The sequence below is a fragment of the Odocoileus virginianus genome, chromosome 7, assembly GCF_023699985.2.
Source record: "Odocoileus virginianus isolate 20LAN1187 ecotype Illinois chromosome 7, Ovbor_1.2, whole genome shotgun sequence".
Lineage (NCBI taxonomy): Eukaryota > Metazoa > Chordata > Mammalia > Artiodactyla > Cervidae > Odocoileus > Odocoileus virginianus.
In genome coordinates, this window is record NC_069680.1 from 17103859 (window position 1) to 17124228 (window position 20370).

At 48.2% G+C, this 20370-nt stretch overlaps 1 protein-coding gene across 3 annotated transcripts in view; it reads right to left on the reverse strand.

Annotated features, from left to right (window-relative positions):
* The window catches only part of AFAP1L2 (actin filament associated protein 1 like 2), a 114979-nt gene extending 95962 nt beyond the window's left edge, over nt 1-19017 (reverse strand). Inside the window, exons 1-2 of one of the 3 annotated variants that reach the window (XM_070470221.1) lie at nt 18712-19017; nt 10679-10732 (exon numbers count right to left, since the gene is read on the reverse strand). In XM_070470221.1, the coding sequence (XP_070326322.1) occupies nt 10679-10732; nt 18712-18727 (70 nt within the window). In that variant the 5' untranslated portion in view covers nt 18728-19017. The remainder of the gene's footprint in view (nt 1-10678; nt 10733-18711) is intronic. The other 2 variants (XM_070470223.1, XM_070470222.1) reach the window with 2 other exon arrangements.
* Nucleotides 19018-20370: the final 1353 nt, after the last annotated feature.

A 20370-nucleotide genomic window follows, 5' to 3' on the forward strand; every position in this document is an offset into this window, starting at 1 on the left:
AAGGTCTTGATGATCCCAGGACCTTTGCACCTACTGTTCTCTTTGCCTGGAACTCCCAACCTTCTTTTCCACATAGCAGCTTCCCCCTCATTTAGATCTCAACCCAAGTGTCATCTCAGAAAGATTCTCTGTGATCACTCCTGGCAGATGTTGGGACCACTCCCTCACCTCTGCCAGTTACTTTCACAACATTCTGTTTTTCATGTTAAATACTACTATTTGAAAATATCCTTTTTTATTGCCTTTCGTTGGTGGTTTTTTTTTTTTTTTTTTTTTTTTGGCCCTGCTATGCAGCATGTGGGGTCTCAGTTCCTCAACCAGGGATTAAACCCATTTCCCCCTGCAGTGGAAGCATGGAGTCTTAACCACTGAACCACCAGGAAGTGCTGAAAGTACCCTTTTTTAGAACTGTGCTTGCTTGCTCATGGTCTGCCTTCTTCCTCTAGAATGTAAGCTCCATTAGGACAGCAGCCTCATTAACACTGTGCCCAGCTTTAATCTCAACATCCTGATGACACCTGACACATGACGAAGCTCACAAAGTGCCCACAGTGTGAACACCTGGAAATCCGCCCATTGTGTGTGTGTGCTCAGTCCTGTTCACTCTTCACAACCCCACAGACTGTGGCCCACTAGGCTCTTCTCTCCATGAAATTTTCCAGGCAAGAATACTGGAGTGAGCTCCCATTTCCTTCTCCAGAGGATCTTCCTGATGCAGGGATCAAACCCAGTCTCCTGAGTCTCCCGCATTGGCAGGCGGATTCTTTACCTCTGAGCCACCAGGGAAGCTCAGACCCCGGGGCTGATGCTTGAACTTGAAAGAACAGAAATGATGATCTGCATTGTTCCATCACTGAGGCACACACAGTCCAGTGAACCCAGGAACAAGCAATGCAGGTCTAGAGACTGGGGTGGCTGTAGTGGGTGACAACTGAACTTGGTCAATAAATGGAAGGTCAGATGAAGAACAGGTTGAAAAAAGACATCAGTGCAAGAGAAAGAATGATGGGAAAGCAATCAAACCAGCAGAGGCCAAATTAGGGATCTGTCCCTTTCCTGAAAACCTGAAGCCTTGGTTCTTGGCTTTTACACACAGTTGAATTTGCAGCCCTCTCCTCCCCAACTGAGCCACACCCAAAAGAGTCAGTTTTTCTGCCCACACTCACAAGACCCCGGGCAGCTCCAGGTTCTGCCTCCTGGGCCCAGGCGGCCTTGCAGAGCTCACCTTGGGCAGAGCAGAATTGCGCAGTGGTCTCCCTGGTCCAAGCGCAGTCAGTAAAGAATCTGCCTGCAATATAGGAGACCGGGGTTCAATCCCTGGGTCAGGAAGATCCGCTGGAGAAGGAAATGGCAACCCCCTCCAGTATTCTTGCCTGGGGAATTCCATGGACGGAGGAGCCTGGTGGGCTGCAGTCCACGGGGCCACAAGAGTTGGACCCAACTTAGCAACTAAACCACCACCTCCCTGGTCCAAGTGGCTCTTTACCACACACATCTTTGGATCTCAAAAAGACTTGAAAGACAAATAGATCTATTTCAAGTAGATACAGAGATGAAACAAAAAATTTCAGGGCCAACTTTGTCCAGGTCAAGGAGACCCCAGACCTGTTGTGGAAGAAGCAATTGCTCTCATTTGAATGCACTGGTTTTGAGTGACTATTTCCATCTCCTTGGTGGACAGAAGCAAAAATGAACTGCTGTACAGAGTCTAGCAACTTTGTGTCCAGTAAACCACATACTGGAAAAATCCAATTCTAATGCCTTCAAGAGTCAATCTGATAAACCTGTGGACATCAGCTCTAGGCTGTGACCTGTATGTACTTATTAGCAATCTGAACCCAAAGATGACTCCAGGTGCTCAGAGTGGCTAGAGCTGGGAGTGAAAAATAAGAGCTATTAAAAGCCAGCTCTACCATCACAGGCTTATCTGAAGCAGGGTTATAAGCATCCCCGTACCTCATGACCATATAGGCTGCTAATCACTGCTACAGGTCTTTGGTGTGTACCATAAAGGTGGTCCGTTATCACAACCTCACAAGCAAAGAGTCTTGGACAGCCCAACAATTAATAAGCAAGAAATGGCCTCCCGTTAACTCTTCTGCATGGCAGTGGGATGAGTACCCTCCCCCTCCACTTCTCCATAGCACACTGCTTGCACTCCTGGCTGTTGCCATCACTACGCCAATTCTGGCATCAACAGCAGATGACAAGCAAACTCTTACCAATGTCCCTTCATCCCCATATCCCATTACCCACCACCCAACAGAGACGATGGTCTGTTGGGTCAGCCAAAAAGTTCATTTGGGCTTTTCCAGCCCATCTTACAGAAAAATCTGAACAAACTTTTGGGCCAACCCAATACTGTGTCCTTTTTTGTTTGTGTTTCTGCTCCATATGTACTGCTCTATGAATTTTTATAGCCTGAAATGCTGCAACTGTCAGGTGTGATATTCTGCTTCTTACCTCCCCGTCAGCACTATCTATGCCTCAAAGAGCCCTCTATTTTTCTGGATGGACATCTAATTCATTGCTTCTACTGCTGCAGAATTTTCTAGAATGTACCTCTGCTATCATCATTCACCCAGACACCAAGACCACTTCCCGCCCCTCACCACCGCAAATAACACTGCAAAGGTCATTTTCAACCCTGCCTAGAGTGGGCCCATGCAGAAAGTTCTGAGTGTTCTGAGAACCCTCCGCCTCCTGCAGTCCTTCACTTCCACCAGCCTCCTGGGTGTCTGTTCCGGCTGGTTTGACTCTGCTAAGTAAAGGAGCCCAAGTGAGCATTCCCTCAGGTGCTCATTAACATTTTGGAGGCTCCATCACCTGTAAGCTCCCATTTACACCCTTTATTCACCTTCTTTTCTGCTGAAATTATTGCCTTTTCTGGCTGATGTGCATCAGTTCCTTGTATATTCTAATTGTTAACCCCCTGAAGCTTTTAGACTGTAAATATCTTTCTTTCCTTTCATCTGCCTATTACCTTTATCAGGATGCCCACTAATGACCAGAAGGCCTTCACTCTGATGCAATCAAACTTAGAAAACTTGAGGACGACAACCATTTCTCAATCACACAATCCCATACACGAGCACTGACAATACATCACCCATGCAGTTAGGTGCTGTGACACAAAGAGGAATTATGGCTTTTGACCTTTGATCATTCAGTCTCCTGGGCACACAGACTTTCCATCAACTGTAATATGGACCCAATGACTGTGGCAGGTCATGTAAGGTGCAGTAAGGGGTTAAAGGCTTCAGGCGGTAGGGGTCAAGGTCAAGGCTGAGTGACCCTTGCAGATAAGCCTAGCTGGCAGTCTTGAGGGGAGAACATTCCGGGTCAAAGGAACAGCATTTGCCAAGGTCAAATTTGGGAAAGCACAAGGAATCCAGAATGGCTGAGACTTAGAACATGGTGAGAAACAGCCATAGGAACTGCACAAATAGGCATGGCCGACTGCAGAAGGAGCTCAGATTTTTACCAGCAGCACACATCTTCCCACTCAGAATATTGCTTTAGACACTGCCTGCATTCAAGAAAGAGGGTGTGGGTCAGGGATCCTAAGAAATCTGGGCTCACCTTAGCTACAGAGCAAGGTGTTGAAGTCTAACAGAAACCCAGAGACATAATATTCTAGAAGGAAAAGGTTCATTAGCATTCAAGTTAAGCCACCAAGGTCTCTAAGAGACACCCATTGGACAGGTCTAGATTATCCTGAATGAAATGAAGACTTCCCTTCCTGGCCTCAGCCAGAAGCTGCTCCGGCTGCAGCCCTTGCCTTACAAAAGTTCTCAGCCACAGAATTCCTCAACAAAGTGTACTTGTGCCGGAAATGTACCGAAGAAAGTCATTAGTGACACAGCGGAATCTCACCCAGGACCGCACCAGGACCTCTGCCAGCCAGCTGTTTCCTCCTGAAGCTAAACCATTTTTACACCCAGTAATGGTGATGTTTTAAGGGGGGAAAAAAAGCCATTTGTAGACAATAGTTCGCTCCAAACTGTTTGGCTGGTCTTATTATTTCCAGCCAGAGAAGAAATCCATAAGCATAGATAAAGGCACAGAGGAAAGTCGAGAGAGATTCAGGGAGGGGTTAAGGCCTAGGGGCGGGGGAGGGGTCAAGGTGTCAAGGCCGGTGAGCCATGATGGATAAGCGTGGCATCCGACGTTACTCTACCCAGCAGAGCACGTCCTCTTTGCACTCTCACTTTCTTCCAACCTGTCTCAGCCTCCTGGGGGGCAGAAAAATAAATCTTGTTGTAGGACATCAATCTTATTCTTTAAAGGCATTGCTGCTGCTGCCGCTAAGTCGCTTCAGTCGTGTCCGACTCTGTGTGACCCCATAGATGGCAGCCCACCAGGCTCCTCCATCCCCAGGATTCTCCAGGCAAGAACACTGGAGTGGGTTGCCATCTCCTCCAATGCATGAAAGTGAAAAGTGAAAGTGAAGTCGCTCAGTCATGTCCGACTCTTCAGGACTCCGTGGACTGCAGCCTACCAGGCTCCTCTGTCCATTGGATTTTCCAGGCAAGAGTACTGGAGTGGGTTGCCACTTCCGTCTCCAGTCTAAAGGCACCAGGTAAACAGCTTTAGTAAATTTCAAGAAAATGTGGCTGATCGTCACCTGACATCTCTTCCCCAAGACACACACACACACGACCAAATCATGCCTGATGCCAGTGACTTGAATGAGCTTATCAGCTTCTTTCCCCAGCTGATACGTATGTTAAGAGCTGCAAGGGTGCAAAGAGGGGGGAAGCCAGACCCCCAACATTTGTGCCCCCCTATATTCTCCAACAGACCTAAGGTGTCCTCTAACACAGCCCCTGCTCTGACTTCCAATTGTACTTCTAGGACCAGGGAGGTAACAAGTGCCCAAAGCCGCCTACACACACACTTAGAGGCCTCCTGCTTAGAACAAGAGGCTCCTGCCTGCCAGTTGCCAAGCCCAGTGCAGCTGCACTTGAGAAACGAGGCTGAAACTGACCTGAAACTTGCCCTGGTTAGTGGGGCCCCGGTTTTCACAGAGAGAATGCGGACCTTTCTCTCTGTTCCTCTCATCCACAGTGGTTTTCACACAGAGAATGCGGGCCTTTCTCTCTGCTCCTCTCATCCACAGCATCACCTCAGCGCCTCCCTGCAGACTTGGGGCCCTCATCTCAGGGTCAGACGAGTAGAAACCCTACTCATTTATGAAAGAGCCCCTCCCCCAGCCTCTTTCAATCCTGAATGGAGACCTGGGGGGTGAAGGCATGGGAGGGAGTCTTGCTTCCAGAGGATTTGATCTCAAAAGCAACAGACTCAATTCTGCCTCGGAGAACAAGATGACCTTCCCCACTCTCGAGGGAACCAGTGAGTGGCCAGCCGGGAGCGACACCTGGATCCCATAACTCCTCTCAGAGATTCGCTCCCAGCCTGAACTGTTTACAATTACATACACCAAACCAGTATCAGATGGGCGGGAGATGGACGCTTGCCCAAGGGGAAGCCAGGAGGTCAATGGGAAAAAATTATTTTAGTTCAATGCTGAGCCTTCATGTTTGGAACATTTATCCAAACTGTGGTGATGTTCCCATGCTCCCCCTGTGCGGATGCCAGGCCATGCTCTGATGTTCATTTTCAGGGAGCCTGGGATGGCAGTGGGAGGAGCCCCACCCAGGGCTGAGACTGTTTCTTCCACCCCTTGAAGGTTAGCAGGTCACGGGGCTGTTTAAGGACCCACAGAGAGAGGGTGAGAACTCTCCCGGGAACCCTAGTCATCATGACCAGTCACGTTAACTTGCACCAGGTCAGGTGGGATGGGTTAGCAAGTGGCTGGACCACGAGGGCTGGGAAAGGGGGCCTTCTCTGCAGCAGGCAGGGTGCAGCGACACTCTCTAGGGCCTGATGAAGCAGTTAGGGACTGCACGGAACAGATTTCACTCAGGCCTCCTCTTCTTAGAAGGAATGAGATGTTCCTTGATGGGCTGGGAACGTGCCCCACTTCCCATCCTGCCTCTGAGGTCATCAGCTCCCCCCTCCACCCCCAGCGAAGCCTGGGATTCAAGTCTTGGCTGTTAGAAATGAGAGCAGAGACCTGGGGCCAAGGCAAAGCTCTCTTTCTGGGGGCTTTCTACCCTTAGGCTCACGGGAAAGATCCCTTTTCCAAAGATACAGGAGACCTGAACAGAACTCATAGAGGAAAAAAAAAAAAATGAAAAAGCCGAGAGAAATAGAATAAAAGAGTGAAAGAAGAGAGTGGGGGTGGTGGGGAGAAAAACAGAGGGAGAGAGGCAGAGAAGGTTGAATGTACAGGAGCAGGTGTGAGGGCTATGTGCACCCAGGAGGGGTTCTGCAGGGCCAAAGACACTCACACTTGCCTGTGATGGTGCTGTCCTCAACCCGACCTGCCTGGCCTCAGTCTAACTTTCAGGGCATCTGGGATGTTACTGACTGGGACCAGGGAAACACTTTCACTGTCTCCAGTGAGACATGAGTCTCAGCCCAGCTCTGGTACTGCGGGACCCTCAGGAAACCCTCAAGGGCTCCAGACACCCCACTATCACTGAACCTAGGCAACCACACTGGACTGGCAGACACACCATGACCCTCAGTCACAGCTCCAGCAAAATCCCTCACAGAGACCCCCATCTCCAAACCATGCCAAAAGACATGCCATCCAACTCTGCCCTGACGGTCACGGGCAAGCTATGCTGCATCAGGCATTTAAGTCATAGGCGGTCTGACACTTAGTGCTTCTGCCCAAGCTGTGCCACATCACCACCCTTCATTTCCTTCCACTGGTGCAGGAAACTGTCAAGCAGAAGCCACGGTGGGGGGTGGCTCTGCTGATGGAAGTATCTAGTGGTAGTGACCATCTTCACTGTGTCCAAAAAAAAATTGCTAGAAGGGGATACCACAAAAGGTCCAACAATGCAAAGGGCAGTAGGGTGGTGATCATCTCAGGCTCATAAGAAATCCGGGATTATAAATGGGAATACTTGCCCCCAAGGAGACCCAAGAGCATGAAGATGAAGACAGGATGTTCCCAGCAAACCCTCCACCCAATAGGTCCTAGCCCTGCTATGAGGGACACCCAGCACCCTCCAAGTTCCTTCCTAAAGGCCCGTATTTGAATTTTAGTAAATCAGCTCAATATGTTCTAGGACTTTGGGTATTAAATAAAAGAAGTCAGTGAAGTCTCCAAACAATAAGCTCATTCAACACAATCTTTTTTCTCCCCCATCTGGGGACTTGAATACAGTTAACATGAATAAATCCTGTTGTGTAAAAACTGGGAGAGAGGAAGGGGGGTATGGAGGATGGAAGGAAGTGGCAGGATTCCCATTTGTTGGACTAAGAGAAAGGCTAAGACAGAACCCAAAAAAATGCCAGCATGCCAAGGTAGCCCAGGGAGACGGTGGTAACACTTTGCAGTTCAGGTAGCATCTGGAAATTCCCCACCCATGCATTCCCAGTTCCTCTGCAGAACTCAGACTAATACTCATGTTTGCACTCAACCTAGAAGTGAGCCCTTGGGCAGCCCCAAAGCTCACCACAAGCCAGGCCTGACCACGTATCAGCGAGGATTCACTGCAAATATGCACAAATATTTCCTGCCTCTTTCCCGCCCTCGCTAGTGTCCTCCAACATAGCTGAGACCATTAGGACGAAAGACTACAATTATTCAATTATTATTCTGTTTATTATTCAGGAATTCTTCCTAAATACCCCCAAGAACAGGTGGAACAGCCTCTGTGGGTAATTAGCGTCCTGGACACACTTATGATTAAGAAGAGTTGCGTGTGTGAAATTCTACAGCATAATTCATGGTTGAAAGTCATCTGGGCCCACACGGTCCTCATGGATGAAGTTTCTACAGCCTTCCAACCCGCTGTACTTAACAAAAAGGAGAAGACACAGAGTCAGCTACCAGGGTCATAGAGCCAGACACCGTCCACCTGAAAAGCAAGCCAATTCAACTTGGGGTTTGAGTTTTTAAGAAATGGGAAACCACTAAGCTCTTCAGATTCCATTAGGACCACCAGATTAATACTTCCTTATTTTTGTGGGATTCCACACCCCACCTCCTGGGCTGGTAAGCAAGGACTAGTGCTGGTTATGCATCACAAGGTTTTTCCCTTCTTGGAAACAACAGTTGTTGTTCAGTCGCTAAGTCTTGTTGGAAACAAGACGGCTTGTTTCCAACAAGGGGTTATCTTTCTAACCCCTTACGTGGCACGAGGCTAGGTGCGTTAATTTGCTAAATTGTGCATTCTCCCTCCTCAGAATCAATCCTATCTAGCATAGACACGCAGGACTGCCAAAAACAAAAGGTTGGCCGGGAAATAATTATGGTGCAGACTTGGGTACTCAATTCCAATTCAATAACTTTATTGGTGAAAAAAAACAAACTTGCAGCAGAAAGGCTGCCAAAGTTAATACATTAGAGCCATGTGTGTGTAGCAGCAGTGTTCCCAGGGTGGGAACCCGGAGCGAAGGCTTCAATGTTCCATGACCTTCCTGGGCACATCTGTTGCCTGGGTTTTTCCTTTTCTCTCAATAGAAGAAGAGCTTCCACCATCACCCTGGTTGTGCCTCACAGATAAGTCTCTCGCATTGAAGTTACCATCAAGTAGTCATTTTGTACCAGAATTCTTCACCTTCTGCTGCACCTCCAGATGGCTGCAGGCACGACCACACCAAGACCTCAGATTCTATTTACAACCCATGACAGCTAACCACATGCTCAATGGATTCTTCATCTGATACCACAGTGTCATAGATGGCTAGGGTTTGTTTTAAGTCAGCTTTCTGGAGGTATAATTTACACAAAGGGCGAAAACAAAACTGCCCTGTTGGCTGCAGTTCTAGAACTGTAGAACCAACACTGCCATACAGATTCAAGAAATGAAGATCTCTATCATTTTAGAAATTTCCTTCAAGCTCCTTTGTGGTGAAGCCTTTGTCCCAGCCCTAGCAACTACTGACCTGTTTTCCTTTCGGACAGTTTGGCCTTTTCCAGAAAGTCACACAAATGGAATCACACAGTGTGTAGGCTTTTCAAGTCTGGCTTCTCTTTCTTAGGACACTGGTGGTATCATGCAGCTACAAACTAAGTTACTAAGTGCTGGTTTTTAAGCTCTGGACTTTTGCTTTTTATCAAAGAGATGAAATAACTGGCTCTGTTCATCTTTGCTGTGCAGTAACCACGTTTGGTTTAGCCTTTTAATAAAGCTGAGGCTTGGGAACAAGGTGACCTGACCCACCAATTCGTCTGTCCGAGACTGAGGGATTTCCTGGGACGTGGCACTTTCAGTGGCAAAACCCGTAAAGTCCTGGGTAAACTGTGACAGCTGGTCACCCTCCTTGGGAAAGCCACCTCCAAGGGCAGGGATGCACATGGCCCCGCTCAGATTCCTCCTGGGAGCAGACGGTTGCTCTCTCAGAGCTGACAGCCAACCATCCTTCCCCCATTGAATCAGGAGCAGGCAGTCAATCGGCAATATGCTGGGACCGATTTGACCACACTCAATAGGCCTGCTGCTGTCTTTGAAGTCCATGGGAGGGGCTCAAGGAAGTGACAGAAGAACTCAGGGATGTGTTTAGGAAAAAAACAGCGCAGGGCTTCTGTTGCTGTCAGCATCACGTCCCCCTCACCCTCCCCGGCCGATATTTAAGGCCTACAGAGAGACAGGACATGAGAATATGCTGGGCTCATCTGGTTTATAACCAGTACAGTGCGTCCACGGTAATGCAATGCATGTTCTTGACTTTTTCTATGCATTCTCCTTACTCCCCTCCCTTTGAGTGGAGTTTTTCATTAGTTTGAGACCAAGGGCTTCCCTGGCGGCTCAGATGGTAAAGAATCTACCTGCAATTTGGGAGACGCAGGTTCGATCCTGGGTCAGGATGATTCCCTGGAGGAGGGCATGGCAACTTACTCCAGTACTCTTGCCTGGAGAATTCCATGAACAGAGGAGCCTGGTGGGCTACAGTCCAGGGTGTCACAAAGAGTAAGACACCACTGAGCGACTTTCACTTTCAGGGAGAAGGTGATAGTCAAGCGACAGAAAATTAGTAAAGAGCTTGAAGTTTTTGTTAGAATGCAAGGGCCTCTCCTACATAAACTTAGTGAGACAGCAGAGGAATTCCTTGCCCTTCCAGCTGACCTCGAGGGAATTACATAGCTGCTCTGAGAAGCTAGGCTGCCTGGGAACAGACTAAGCATCTCGAGCTCAGATTTTCCAGAAGCATGAGGGGCACAGCTGGTACCAAATTAACTGTGAGGACCACCCAGCGCCCCCAACGAAGGCAGGAACTGGTGGGGTCAGAACCATGTCAGAGGTTTCCAGGTATCTGCTCCCTTGAATTAATATAAAATTTCCCCTTACAAGTATAGCACAGCAGCTATTACAAGTTATTCCACCAAGCAGCAGTTAGTAATCTTTATCCTCCTTCATATGGATGAGGAAGCAAGGCTAAGAGGGATTAATTGACTTGCCCAAGGTCGCACAGTGAGTTAGTGGCCAAGGCCAGATTAGAACCCTGAGCCCCGGAGTGCCCAGGCCCGTGCCCAGCTCCCCAGCATCCCTCAGAAATCAGTCCAGAGCATGGGCAGAGCCAGGTCTGTGCCCTCGGGAGCCCTGGAGGCCGGGTGAGCTGCTGCAGGGGGCACAGGCAGGCTCATACTCACAAGCAGAAGCCTGCAGCATCCTTCTCTGCACCACCAGACAGCAACACCCCTGTGCTGGAACAGACAGAAAGAGGCTCAAGTCGAGAAAGCCACGGGCGGCCACTGCAGGCCTGCAAGCTCCACGTCTGGAATCTGGCTTTGAGATCATGCCTCATTTCCCTTGGTGCCCAGGGCTCCTGTGGCCTGGAATTCATTCCTTCACTCATTCCCCCATCATGTCCCAGACACTTACTATGTCGCCTGGCAGTGCACTAGGCATGAGAGGGAGCCATCCTTGGAAGAGACAGACAGCCGTGTTTTGAATGGGTTTCAAGCCAAACAGACATAGAGACATATAATGATAAGACAAATAGTTTCTGAGCACTTGTGATGCGCTGTACCTAAAATAGTGAGGGAACACAGAGCAACTCAGGGAAGGCTTCCTGGAAGAGGTGGCATGTGGGCCTGAAGACAGAAGAGTTTCCCTGAGTGGCTTAATCGCTTCCTGGCTAAGAGGACACTGATAAGGAAAGAGCCTGAAATTGTTCTGAGCTCTTCTTTCTCAATAAGCCCTTGCTGTTATTAGAACAGGAATCTACCCTTTAGAAACTCATTTCTTGGGGATCTCTTATCTGGGTTCTGACTTTCTGAGTTAATCTCTTCCATCTCAGTGGACCTGTCTCTCAAATAGGAGTGAATAATCCCACGTCTTAGAGAGGCTCCGGGCTTCGGAGACACGTTCACACAAAAGTCCTTGAGCCACAAATTCCTCGCACAGCTGATAGCATCCTCTTTCCCACCAAGGCTGCCGTGCTCCTCTCTCAACAGGAAATTGGTTTTATTTATAAGAATCACAATCCTAAACTGACGTTTACTGGGCTGCCCACATTCCCTCTCTCACTTCCCTCCCCTCCCCAGGGCACACTCACCCTCCAGAGATTCCTCAGCGACCACAGAGCAAGCAGTGAAGAGTGCTGGGAAAACCGGATGGGCAAATGCTGGAGATTGTTTCCTAGAAGGGGATACTGAGGCCTGGGGAGTGACTCACCCAGCCAAGCAGGACCCGTGGGGCTCCAGGTTCCCAAAGAGCTGCCTCTTCCTTGCATCCTGACTGTTCTCCCTCCTGTTTCTGCCTGGGCTCTAGGAAGAAGTGCCATCTTCCCTCAGCTTGGGGAAAGCCTCCCATCTCTGGATGATAGAAGTCTTTAGAGAAACACTTCCCATCATTAAAGGGATTTGGAAGAAGACTGGCACAGCTTCCTCAGCTTTGAAGCTCCTTGGCCCTTCCTGACCTTTAATGGGGCTTGGAACCAGCCCAGTTCCAAGAGCTCTCACCCCTTCTGTAAAGGGCAGGGGTCCCAGAGCAGAATTCCCCCCACCACTCCTGGCCTTTCAGCACCAAAGGTGACCTCTCAGGATTTGTTTCAGACCACTTCATTGCCAAAGCATCGAGGGCTCCCACACAAAGAGCTTCAAAGTCAGGAGGATTCAAGGTCAAGTACAATCATGAGCAAACCCTGAGCTTAGGATTCGGAAGCATCACATCAGAGATTGTTCTTCAGTAGCTTTCCCACAGCCTTTTAAAGCGTTTAAAAGCTTTGAGCAATTATGTTAGATTTCTGCACCATCACAAGATTTGGTTAAACCACATCACGTAAGTATGGAAGAGGTATCTGTTTCACTCCACACTTGCTCTTAATTTTCCAGGTGAAGAAAGTGTTATATACTTTTTTTCAAAGGCTCTCGTTGTTTTGGCTACACCTTAGAATCACCCAGAGCTTTAAAAAAACACCACCTAAGCTGAACCCTTAAACCAATTAAATCAGAATGTTGTGTGTGTCTGTGTGTATGCATGTGCACAGTCAGTCATGTCTGACTCTGCAATCCTATGGACCATAGCGCACCAGCTACTTCTGTCAATGGAATTTTTCAGGCAAGAATACTGGAGGCAATTGCCATTTCCTTCTCCCAGAATGTCTTGGATGGGGGTCATATTTTTTAAGGCTCCCTGAATATCTCCAACATGTGTCTAAAGTTAAGACCCTCTGCCTTAAGTAGAAATTCAACTGGAAAAACCTGAGCTCCTTGACAAAGAAGAACAACAAATTCAGATGATGCTTCTGAAGGTAAAACAAGCACTATCAATCTGTTCATCCTTTTTAATTAGTTTTCCTTTTTCAGACCTTCCCTGGCCACAGATCACATGACTCCCACATAAGCTTTCAAGTAGTTTTACTGGCTTGACTCTTTACAGCTCATCTCTATCTTCCAGTGCCCAAGAATTAAGTGCCCTCCCCTGGCAATCAGGTGATCTGACTCACAAACCAAAGAACACAGGAAAGGGATGATACACTTTTGACCAATTATTGTGATCCAAATTAAAGTGACTATCTCAACTGTGCATGTATGGCTCCAAGTGTGATGCAATTTCAGGAAGCTTTGGCATGGGCTTCCAAGTGCAATCCACAGATAGTAGGTCAGTCACATTTGGCCCTGGACACGCTCACCAGCTGGAAGAGCAGTAGGAACCGGAATTCTTGACCACATGGTGCGTGTTCAGCCAATGGGCTCATCCACAGGGACACAAGGATGCTCTTATGAGGTTCATAAATATGTAAACACCCAAGGATGGGAACCATCTCAAAGTACCCCGTAGGGCTTAGCACAGCTTAGACAATACCAAAGAAATTCACATGCAAAATACAGCAATTCTACCATCACTTTCTAGGACAACGCTTATAAAAGCTCTACCTCTCTGAGGAAGACACCCCCACATACTCCTTCCTCTACCACCCTGCTTTTGCTTAGGAGCACCACGGCTGTCTAGCGGAATGACTTAGAAAGGATGAGGAAAAAGCCTGGAAGTATTTCTGCATTATACACCAGGTGATATTCCAATGACTCTTTACCTCCAGACATCTCCTTACATCTTAAGAAACAATGGAAAAATCAGCCCAGAGCCTAAAAATGATAGGCTACTTTTGGAGATGCACAATATGTAACATGCAGACTGGGGAATATGGAAAACAGTTTCTCCTGCACTGATTTGTGAGATTTACAAATGAGAGAAAACATTTTGAGATTCTGGAGATGGTGATGAGGCAGTTTACCTATTCTTAAAAGTATCACAAACAATTCTTCACAATTTTTACAAATGTTCTGAGACTCCAAGTACATCTTGCACTTCAATTTAATTTTGCTATTAAAACCACCCTGTGTGTAGTCATTTCATAATTATTCGATCTTACCTTTGAAAGAAAAAGATCCTCAATCTCTGACAGGCAAGAGGGGACTCAGATACTAGAGGCTGCACTGGTTAATGGAAGATTGGGACCAACATACTTAAATTTACTTTGTTTGCAGTAATGCTTCCTAATTTGACTTCACAATCCAGGATGTCTGGCTCTAGATAAGTGACCAAACCATCGTGGTTAGCATGGTCATTAAGACCTTTATGTACAGTTCTTCCATGTATTCTTGCCACCTCTTCTTGATCTCTTCTGATTCTGTTAGGTCCATACCATTTCTGTCCTTTGTTGAGCCCATCTTTGCATGAAATGTTCTCTTGGTATCTCTAGTTTTCTTGAAGAGATCTCTAGTCTTTCCTATTCTATTGTTTTCCTATACTTCCTTGCATTGGTCATTTAAGAAGGCCTTCTTATCTCTCCTTGCTATTCTCTGGAACTCTGCATTCAGTTGGGTATATCTTTCCCTATCTCCCCTGCCCCTTGCTTCTCTTCTTTCCTCAGCTATTTGTAAAGTCTCCTTGGACAATCACTTTGCCTTCCTGCATTTTTTTTCTTTGGGATGGTTTTGGTCACTGCCTCCTGTACAATGTTATAATCCTCTGTCCATAGTTCTTCAGGAACTCTGTCTATCAGATCTAATCCCTTGACTCAATTTGTTACCTCCACTGTATAATAATAAGGGATTTAAGTCATAACCTGAATGGACTAGTGGTTTTCTCTACTTGCTTCAATTGAAGTCTAAATTTTGCAATAAGGAGCTGATGATCTGAGTCACAGTCAGCTCCAGGCCTTGTTTTTGCTGACTATATAGAGCTTCTCCATCTTCTACTGCAAAGAACATAATCAATCTGATTTTGGTACTGACCATTTTGTGATGTCCATGTAGAGAGTCATCTCTTGTGTTGTTGGAAAAGCATGTTTGTTATGACCAGTACATTCTCTTGACAAAATCCTGTTAACCTTTGCCATGCTTTATTTTGTACTCCAAGGCCAAACTTGCCTGTTACTCCAGGTATCTCTTGACTTTCTACATTGGCATTCCAATCCCTTATGAAAAAGACATCTTTTTCCAATGTTAGTTTTAGAAGGTCTTGTAGGTCTTCATAGAACCAGTCAACTTCAGCTTCTTTGGTATCAGTAATTGGAGCACAGACTTGGATTACTGTGATGCTGAATGATTTGCCTTGGAAATGAACCAAGATCATTTTGTCGTTTTTGAGATTTTTTTTGTTTGCATTACTGCAAACAAAGCTAGTGGAGGTAATGGAATTACAGCTGAGCTATTTCAAATCCTAAAAAATGATGTTGTTAAAGTGCCACACTCAATAGGTCAGCAAATTTGGAAAAACTCAGCAGTGGCCACAGGACTGGAAAAGGTCAGTTTTCATTCCAATCCCAAAGAAGGGCAGTGCCAAAAAATGTTCAAACTACTGTACAATGCACTCATTTCACATGCTAGTAAGGTCATGCTCAAAATCCTTTAAGATAGGCTTCAGTAGTACATGAAATGAGAACTTCCAGATGTACAAAGTGGGTTTAGAAAAGGCAGAGGAACCAGAGATCAAATGCCAACATTTGCTGGATCACAGAGAATGCAAAGAAATTCCAGAAAAATACCTACCCCTGCTTCATTGACTACATAAAAGCTTATGACTGTGTGGATCACAACAAAGTCTTAAAGAGGTGGGAATACCAGATCACCTTACCTGTCTCCTGAGAAACCTGTATGTGGGTCAAGAAGCAACTGTTAGAACCTTACATGGAACAACTGACTGGTTCAATATTGGGAAAGAAGTACGACAAGGCTATATATTGTGACCCTATTTGTTAACTTACATGCAGATTACATCATGCAAAATACAGAGCTGAATAAATCACAAGCTGGAATCAATATTGCTCAGAGAAATGACAACCTCAGATATGCAGATGACACCACTGTAAGGGCAGAAAAGTAAAGGGGAACTAAAGAGCCTCTTGATGAGGGTGAAAGAGGAAAGTGAAAAAGCCGGCTGAAAACTCAACATTTAAAAAACTAAGATAATGGTATCCTGTCCCATCACTTCATGGCAAGTAGAAGGGGAAAACTGGAAGCAGTGATAGATTTTATTTCCTTGGGCTCCAAAATCACTGCGGACAGTGACTGCCACCATGAAATTAAGACACTTGCTCCTTGGGAAAAAAGCTATGTCAAATCTAGACAATGTATTAAAAAGCAAAGACATCATTTTGCTGACAAAGGTCCACATTGTCTAAGCTATGGCTTTTCCAGTAGTCATGTACCAATGTGAGAGTCAGACCATGAAGAAGGTTGAGTGCCAAAGAACTGATGCTTTCAAACTGTGGTGCAGGAGAATACTTTTGAGAGTCCCTTGTCCCTTGAACTGCAAGGAGATCAATCCAATCAATCCTATAGGAAATCAACTCTGAATATTCATTGGAAGAACTGATGATGAAGCTCCAATACTTTGGCCACCTGATGCGAGGAGCCAACTCATTGGAAAAGACCCTGATGTCAGGAAAGATTGAAGGCAACAGGAGAATTGGACAACAGAGGATGCGGTGGTTGGATGGCATCACTGATACAATGGACATTAATTTGAGCAAATTCTGGGAGATAGTGAAGGACAGGGAAGCCTGGCATGCTGCAGTCCATGGGGTCACAAAGAGTTGTTCAGTTAACAACTGAACAACAAAAACAAAACTTAATTTTGCACAGGTCAACCTTTCAATTCAGAGACTGTTCAACATACAACTCAGCTTTTTCAGTGAATGGGGATTTCTACAATCTCTGGCAATGCGGGGCAGGGAAATTCCCATATTCCTTAGCTGAAAGGTGCAGTGAACAGATTAGTAGCATTCACTAGAGAACCTTGGAGAATTTTCTCCAGAATCAAACACTAAATGAACCCCCTGCAATCCAGATAATTCTCAAGTGTATTCCCTTATCACTGGCTGTGCTCGATTTACTGCAAAGTGAGGAAACTGATGCATGCGTTACCCAAAACATAAACACTCTGAACTGGCAACTAAAATTTCCTTCAGCTGGCATAAACCATTCAGAGATCTTTGAGGGTGGGAGGATTTTAAACTCCCAAGAGAAAAAGATAACTAAAAAGACTTCCTCAGGTTAAGGGCCAAGTCGAAAGCTATTAAGACAAAAACCTTCTGATAATCACTGGGCGTTTGGAAAGACCCAAAATGTTATAATTTGCCCTAAACTCAGAAGGATTAACATACTGATTTGAGAGAAAGTAGCTTGCAACTTGGACCTTCCATCAGGAGCAGACACAATTCAGGAAGGGCAGACTCTTGAGCTGGAAGGGTTCCTCAGAGAGACAGCTCAAGGATCGAATTCCCTGTGAGGGTCCCTCCCAGAGGGCGGAGGGGGCCCAGTGGGGCAGGGAGCAGCAAACTGCCATTTTAGAAGGAGAGGGGCTGTGGCCTCAAGTGTTCAGAGACTACAGAAGGACGCATTCAGCCATCCAGGCACAAAACTGACGTGATCTCAGCAGAATTTGAGACAAAAAAAAAAAAAAAAAAAACCACCCGGTTAGAAATGTGAGAGAGGCTCCAGGGAGGGTTCACAGGGAAAAAAAAAAAAAAAAAAGGAAGGTTGCCAGCGAAGTTAACCCTGTCTCCCCAGCTGTCTTCTGTGCTCTTGGCAAAGACCCTTCCTCACCTGTAACCAGCTGACCCAGATGAGAAAAAAACCATGAGAAAAATCAAAAGATCCAAGTTAGTTTAGAGAACCAAAGCTGAGCCCTAAAATTTATGTCAGTTCAGAAATGAGAAACCACTGGGAGAGAGATTCCTGGGGAATCTGAGCGTTTTTCTATATTACTCTTTCCCAGGAGAAAATAAATACACAAACAGTACTTCCTTTTGCAGGTTTGGTAGAGAGAGACCAAGAAAATGCAAGAAGTTTCCCCAAAGGAGTTGGGGGAGGGGTCCCCCACAGCGTCACGATTAAAGGGCAGCTTTTTAACCTTTTCCAAAACCAAAAGATGTGCCGTGTGCCATCGGAGGCTTCTAGACTCCAGTCGCACCCCCCCCCCGGGGGGGCGGGCAGGGGCTCTGAGTTCGGGTACCAGCCGGGCACAATCAACACAACCCAGGCCGGCCAGCCGCCCAGGAGGGTTTGGCCGAGATACCCGGGACCAGGCCAACTCCGAAACTTGCTCCGCTGCGCCGGAGCTAAGCCTTCGGGCTGGGACGCGCTCCACCTGCCGGGCACCCTACTCGGCCCCGAATCCCTGCACCCCGCCCCTGCCTGGGGAAAAGGCAGTTACCGGAGCACCCGCAAGATTGGGGTGGCCCGACCAAGCCGGGAGCCGAGCCGCGCGCCACCCCACCCCACCGCCCAAGGGCATCCCCTCGCAAGCTTTCTTTCGGGATCTGCAAGAAGCCCTCCACTCTGACTGGCGCCCGCTTCAGAAACCCCGACTACCAGCCTTTCGCCCCCCAAGCAGCCCCTCACTCTTCCGACCTCACTCGGGAACTCCTCGGTCCCTGGCATCTTTCCGGGGTGCCCTGGGCTTAGAAGGTGGGTCTCCATGTGCACCCCCAGCCCTCCAACAGGTGAGAAGCCTCGTCACGCCGACCCCTCGCCCTCCGCGCCTGGGAGGATCAAAAGATCTTCGGCACAGGTCCGGGCTGGGCGGGGGTAGCCGGCCTGGCTCACCTGAGCCCAGGAGGAACGCGAGGCGCACCCGGTGACGGCCCCCGCTACCCTCGTCCCTGCTTTCTAGCGCCGTGCGGGGCGGGAAGGGGTTGGGGGCGCGCCGCCCCGGGACCCCGCGTCCTCACCTTTGAACCGCTCCATCGGGGCCGCGGCGTGCGCTCCTCGCGGCTCGGCTCGGGCGGCGCTGCGCTCTCGGCGCTCGGCTGCAAGCCCAGGGCCGCGGCGCTGGCCCCTCCCCGTGAGGTCACGCTCACGCCCGGACCTCCTGGCGCGGCTGCAGCGCCCGGCCCCGGACCCGGTCCCCGCCCGGCGCGTCGCCCCCGCGGGGGAACTCCGCTGCCGGCCCCGGCGGACCGTCAGCTATCGAGTCCGCTCGCGCCTGGAGCCCCGCTCCCGCGCCAGCTGCTTCACGTCCTGGCTCAGAGGCTTGACCAAACCCTGCGGGAGGCCCCCGGGAGGGGCGGGCTCGGGCGGCTCATGGGAGCTCTTCTTCCAACCACCAGGATGCGAACCCACTACCAGGAGGTGGAGACTGAGGTCTGAGTTGGGAGGCTGAGCGGTACCTAGAACACCCCCCATCCCCCATTTGACCTCTGAGTCCGCGCACTTTTGTCCTTGGCATTTCTCGAGGTGGGACATGGGGAGGCGGGTAGGGGCATCCGAGTCAGTCCCCAGTTCTTCAGGACTTGCTGCTACTCTCGCAGAATTTCTGGGCAGCCGATCGCAAAGACGTCTACTTGCTGTCTTCTACCCCAGTCCAGGTTCTCTGGGCGCCTTGTGCCAGGTTCTCCCACGATTAGAATTTATAGAGCCGCCTAGATAAATCCAGGAGAGCAGCGTTCCTGGACAGGCTATGCGCCGACCGCCCCAAGGGGCAGCATCTATTCCCTAGGAGCCCAGTCTTGGCTCTAACTCCACCACTGCTGCCAGGAAGCTGCACACTTCCCGTCTTTTACCTTCCTTTTTTTGACCATTGGTCCCTCCATCAACAGGCCCATGTCCTCCCCACCGGCCCCTGAGGAAGATCCATGTATTCCTTTAAACTTCCATTTTCACTTTAAAATTCAATCACAGTTTGTGCCGAACGCCTGGTTTTGCAACACGTCTCCCCCAACTTCCTCGAAGGAACACTTAAGGAAGATTTGTTGCTGCTGCTGCTGCTGTTTTCCAAAAGACTTCCTAATTCTTTCTTGGAACAGCAGAGTTAGCCCTGATGTGTCAAGACCTTCTGCCCCAGCAGTCTTGGAAATGTTTTTCTGGGTTCCATTAACAGCTCGAATTCTCCATGGCATCCATGGATCTATCCTCGCAGGCCAGGCATGGGACGCTAAGGGCTGTACATGCATAGCCTTTCATTTTTCCTATAAGCCTGTGATCTGAGTAGTAGTATTATTTCTACCATGTAGGTGAAGAAAATGAGGCTTACAGAGGTTAAACAGCTTGCCCAAAGTCACACAGCTAAAAGAGAGCCCAGCAGACATTAAGCCCAGGTGGTCTGCTTCTAGATGTTTACCCACAAAACTTTCCTGGTGCTCAAGGAAGTACCAGGCTGTCTGTCACTGTCTTGGGAAGTCTTAGATCAGGGAATAAAAACGGCCCAGCCAGATAAGGGCTCTGGTTAGACCCAAGCACAAGGGACTCTGGGAATCCAATGGAGGGCCCTGATTCTGCCTGGAGAAGCCTCCTAAACCTTCTAGAAGAGGAAATGACTGAGCTGAGTCTTAAAAGATGAGTTAGAGCTAGTTTGGTGACAGGAGAGGCAGAGTGGCTGCAGCCTTCCAGGG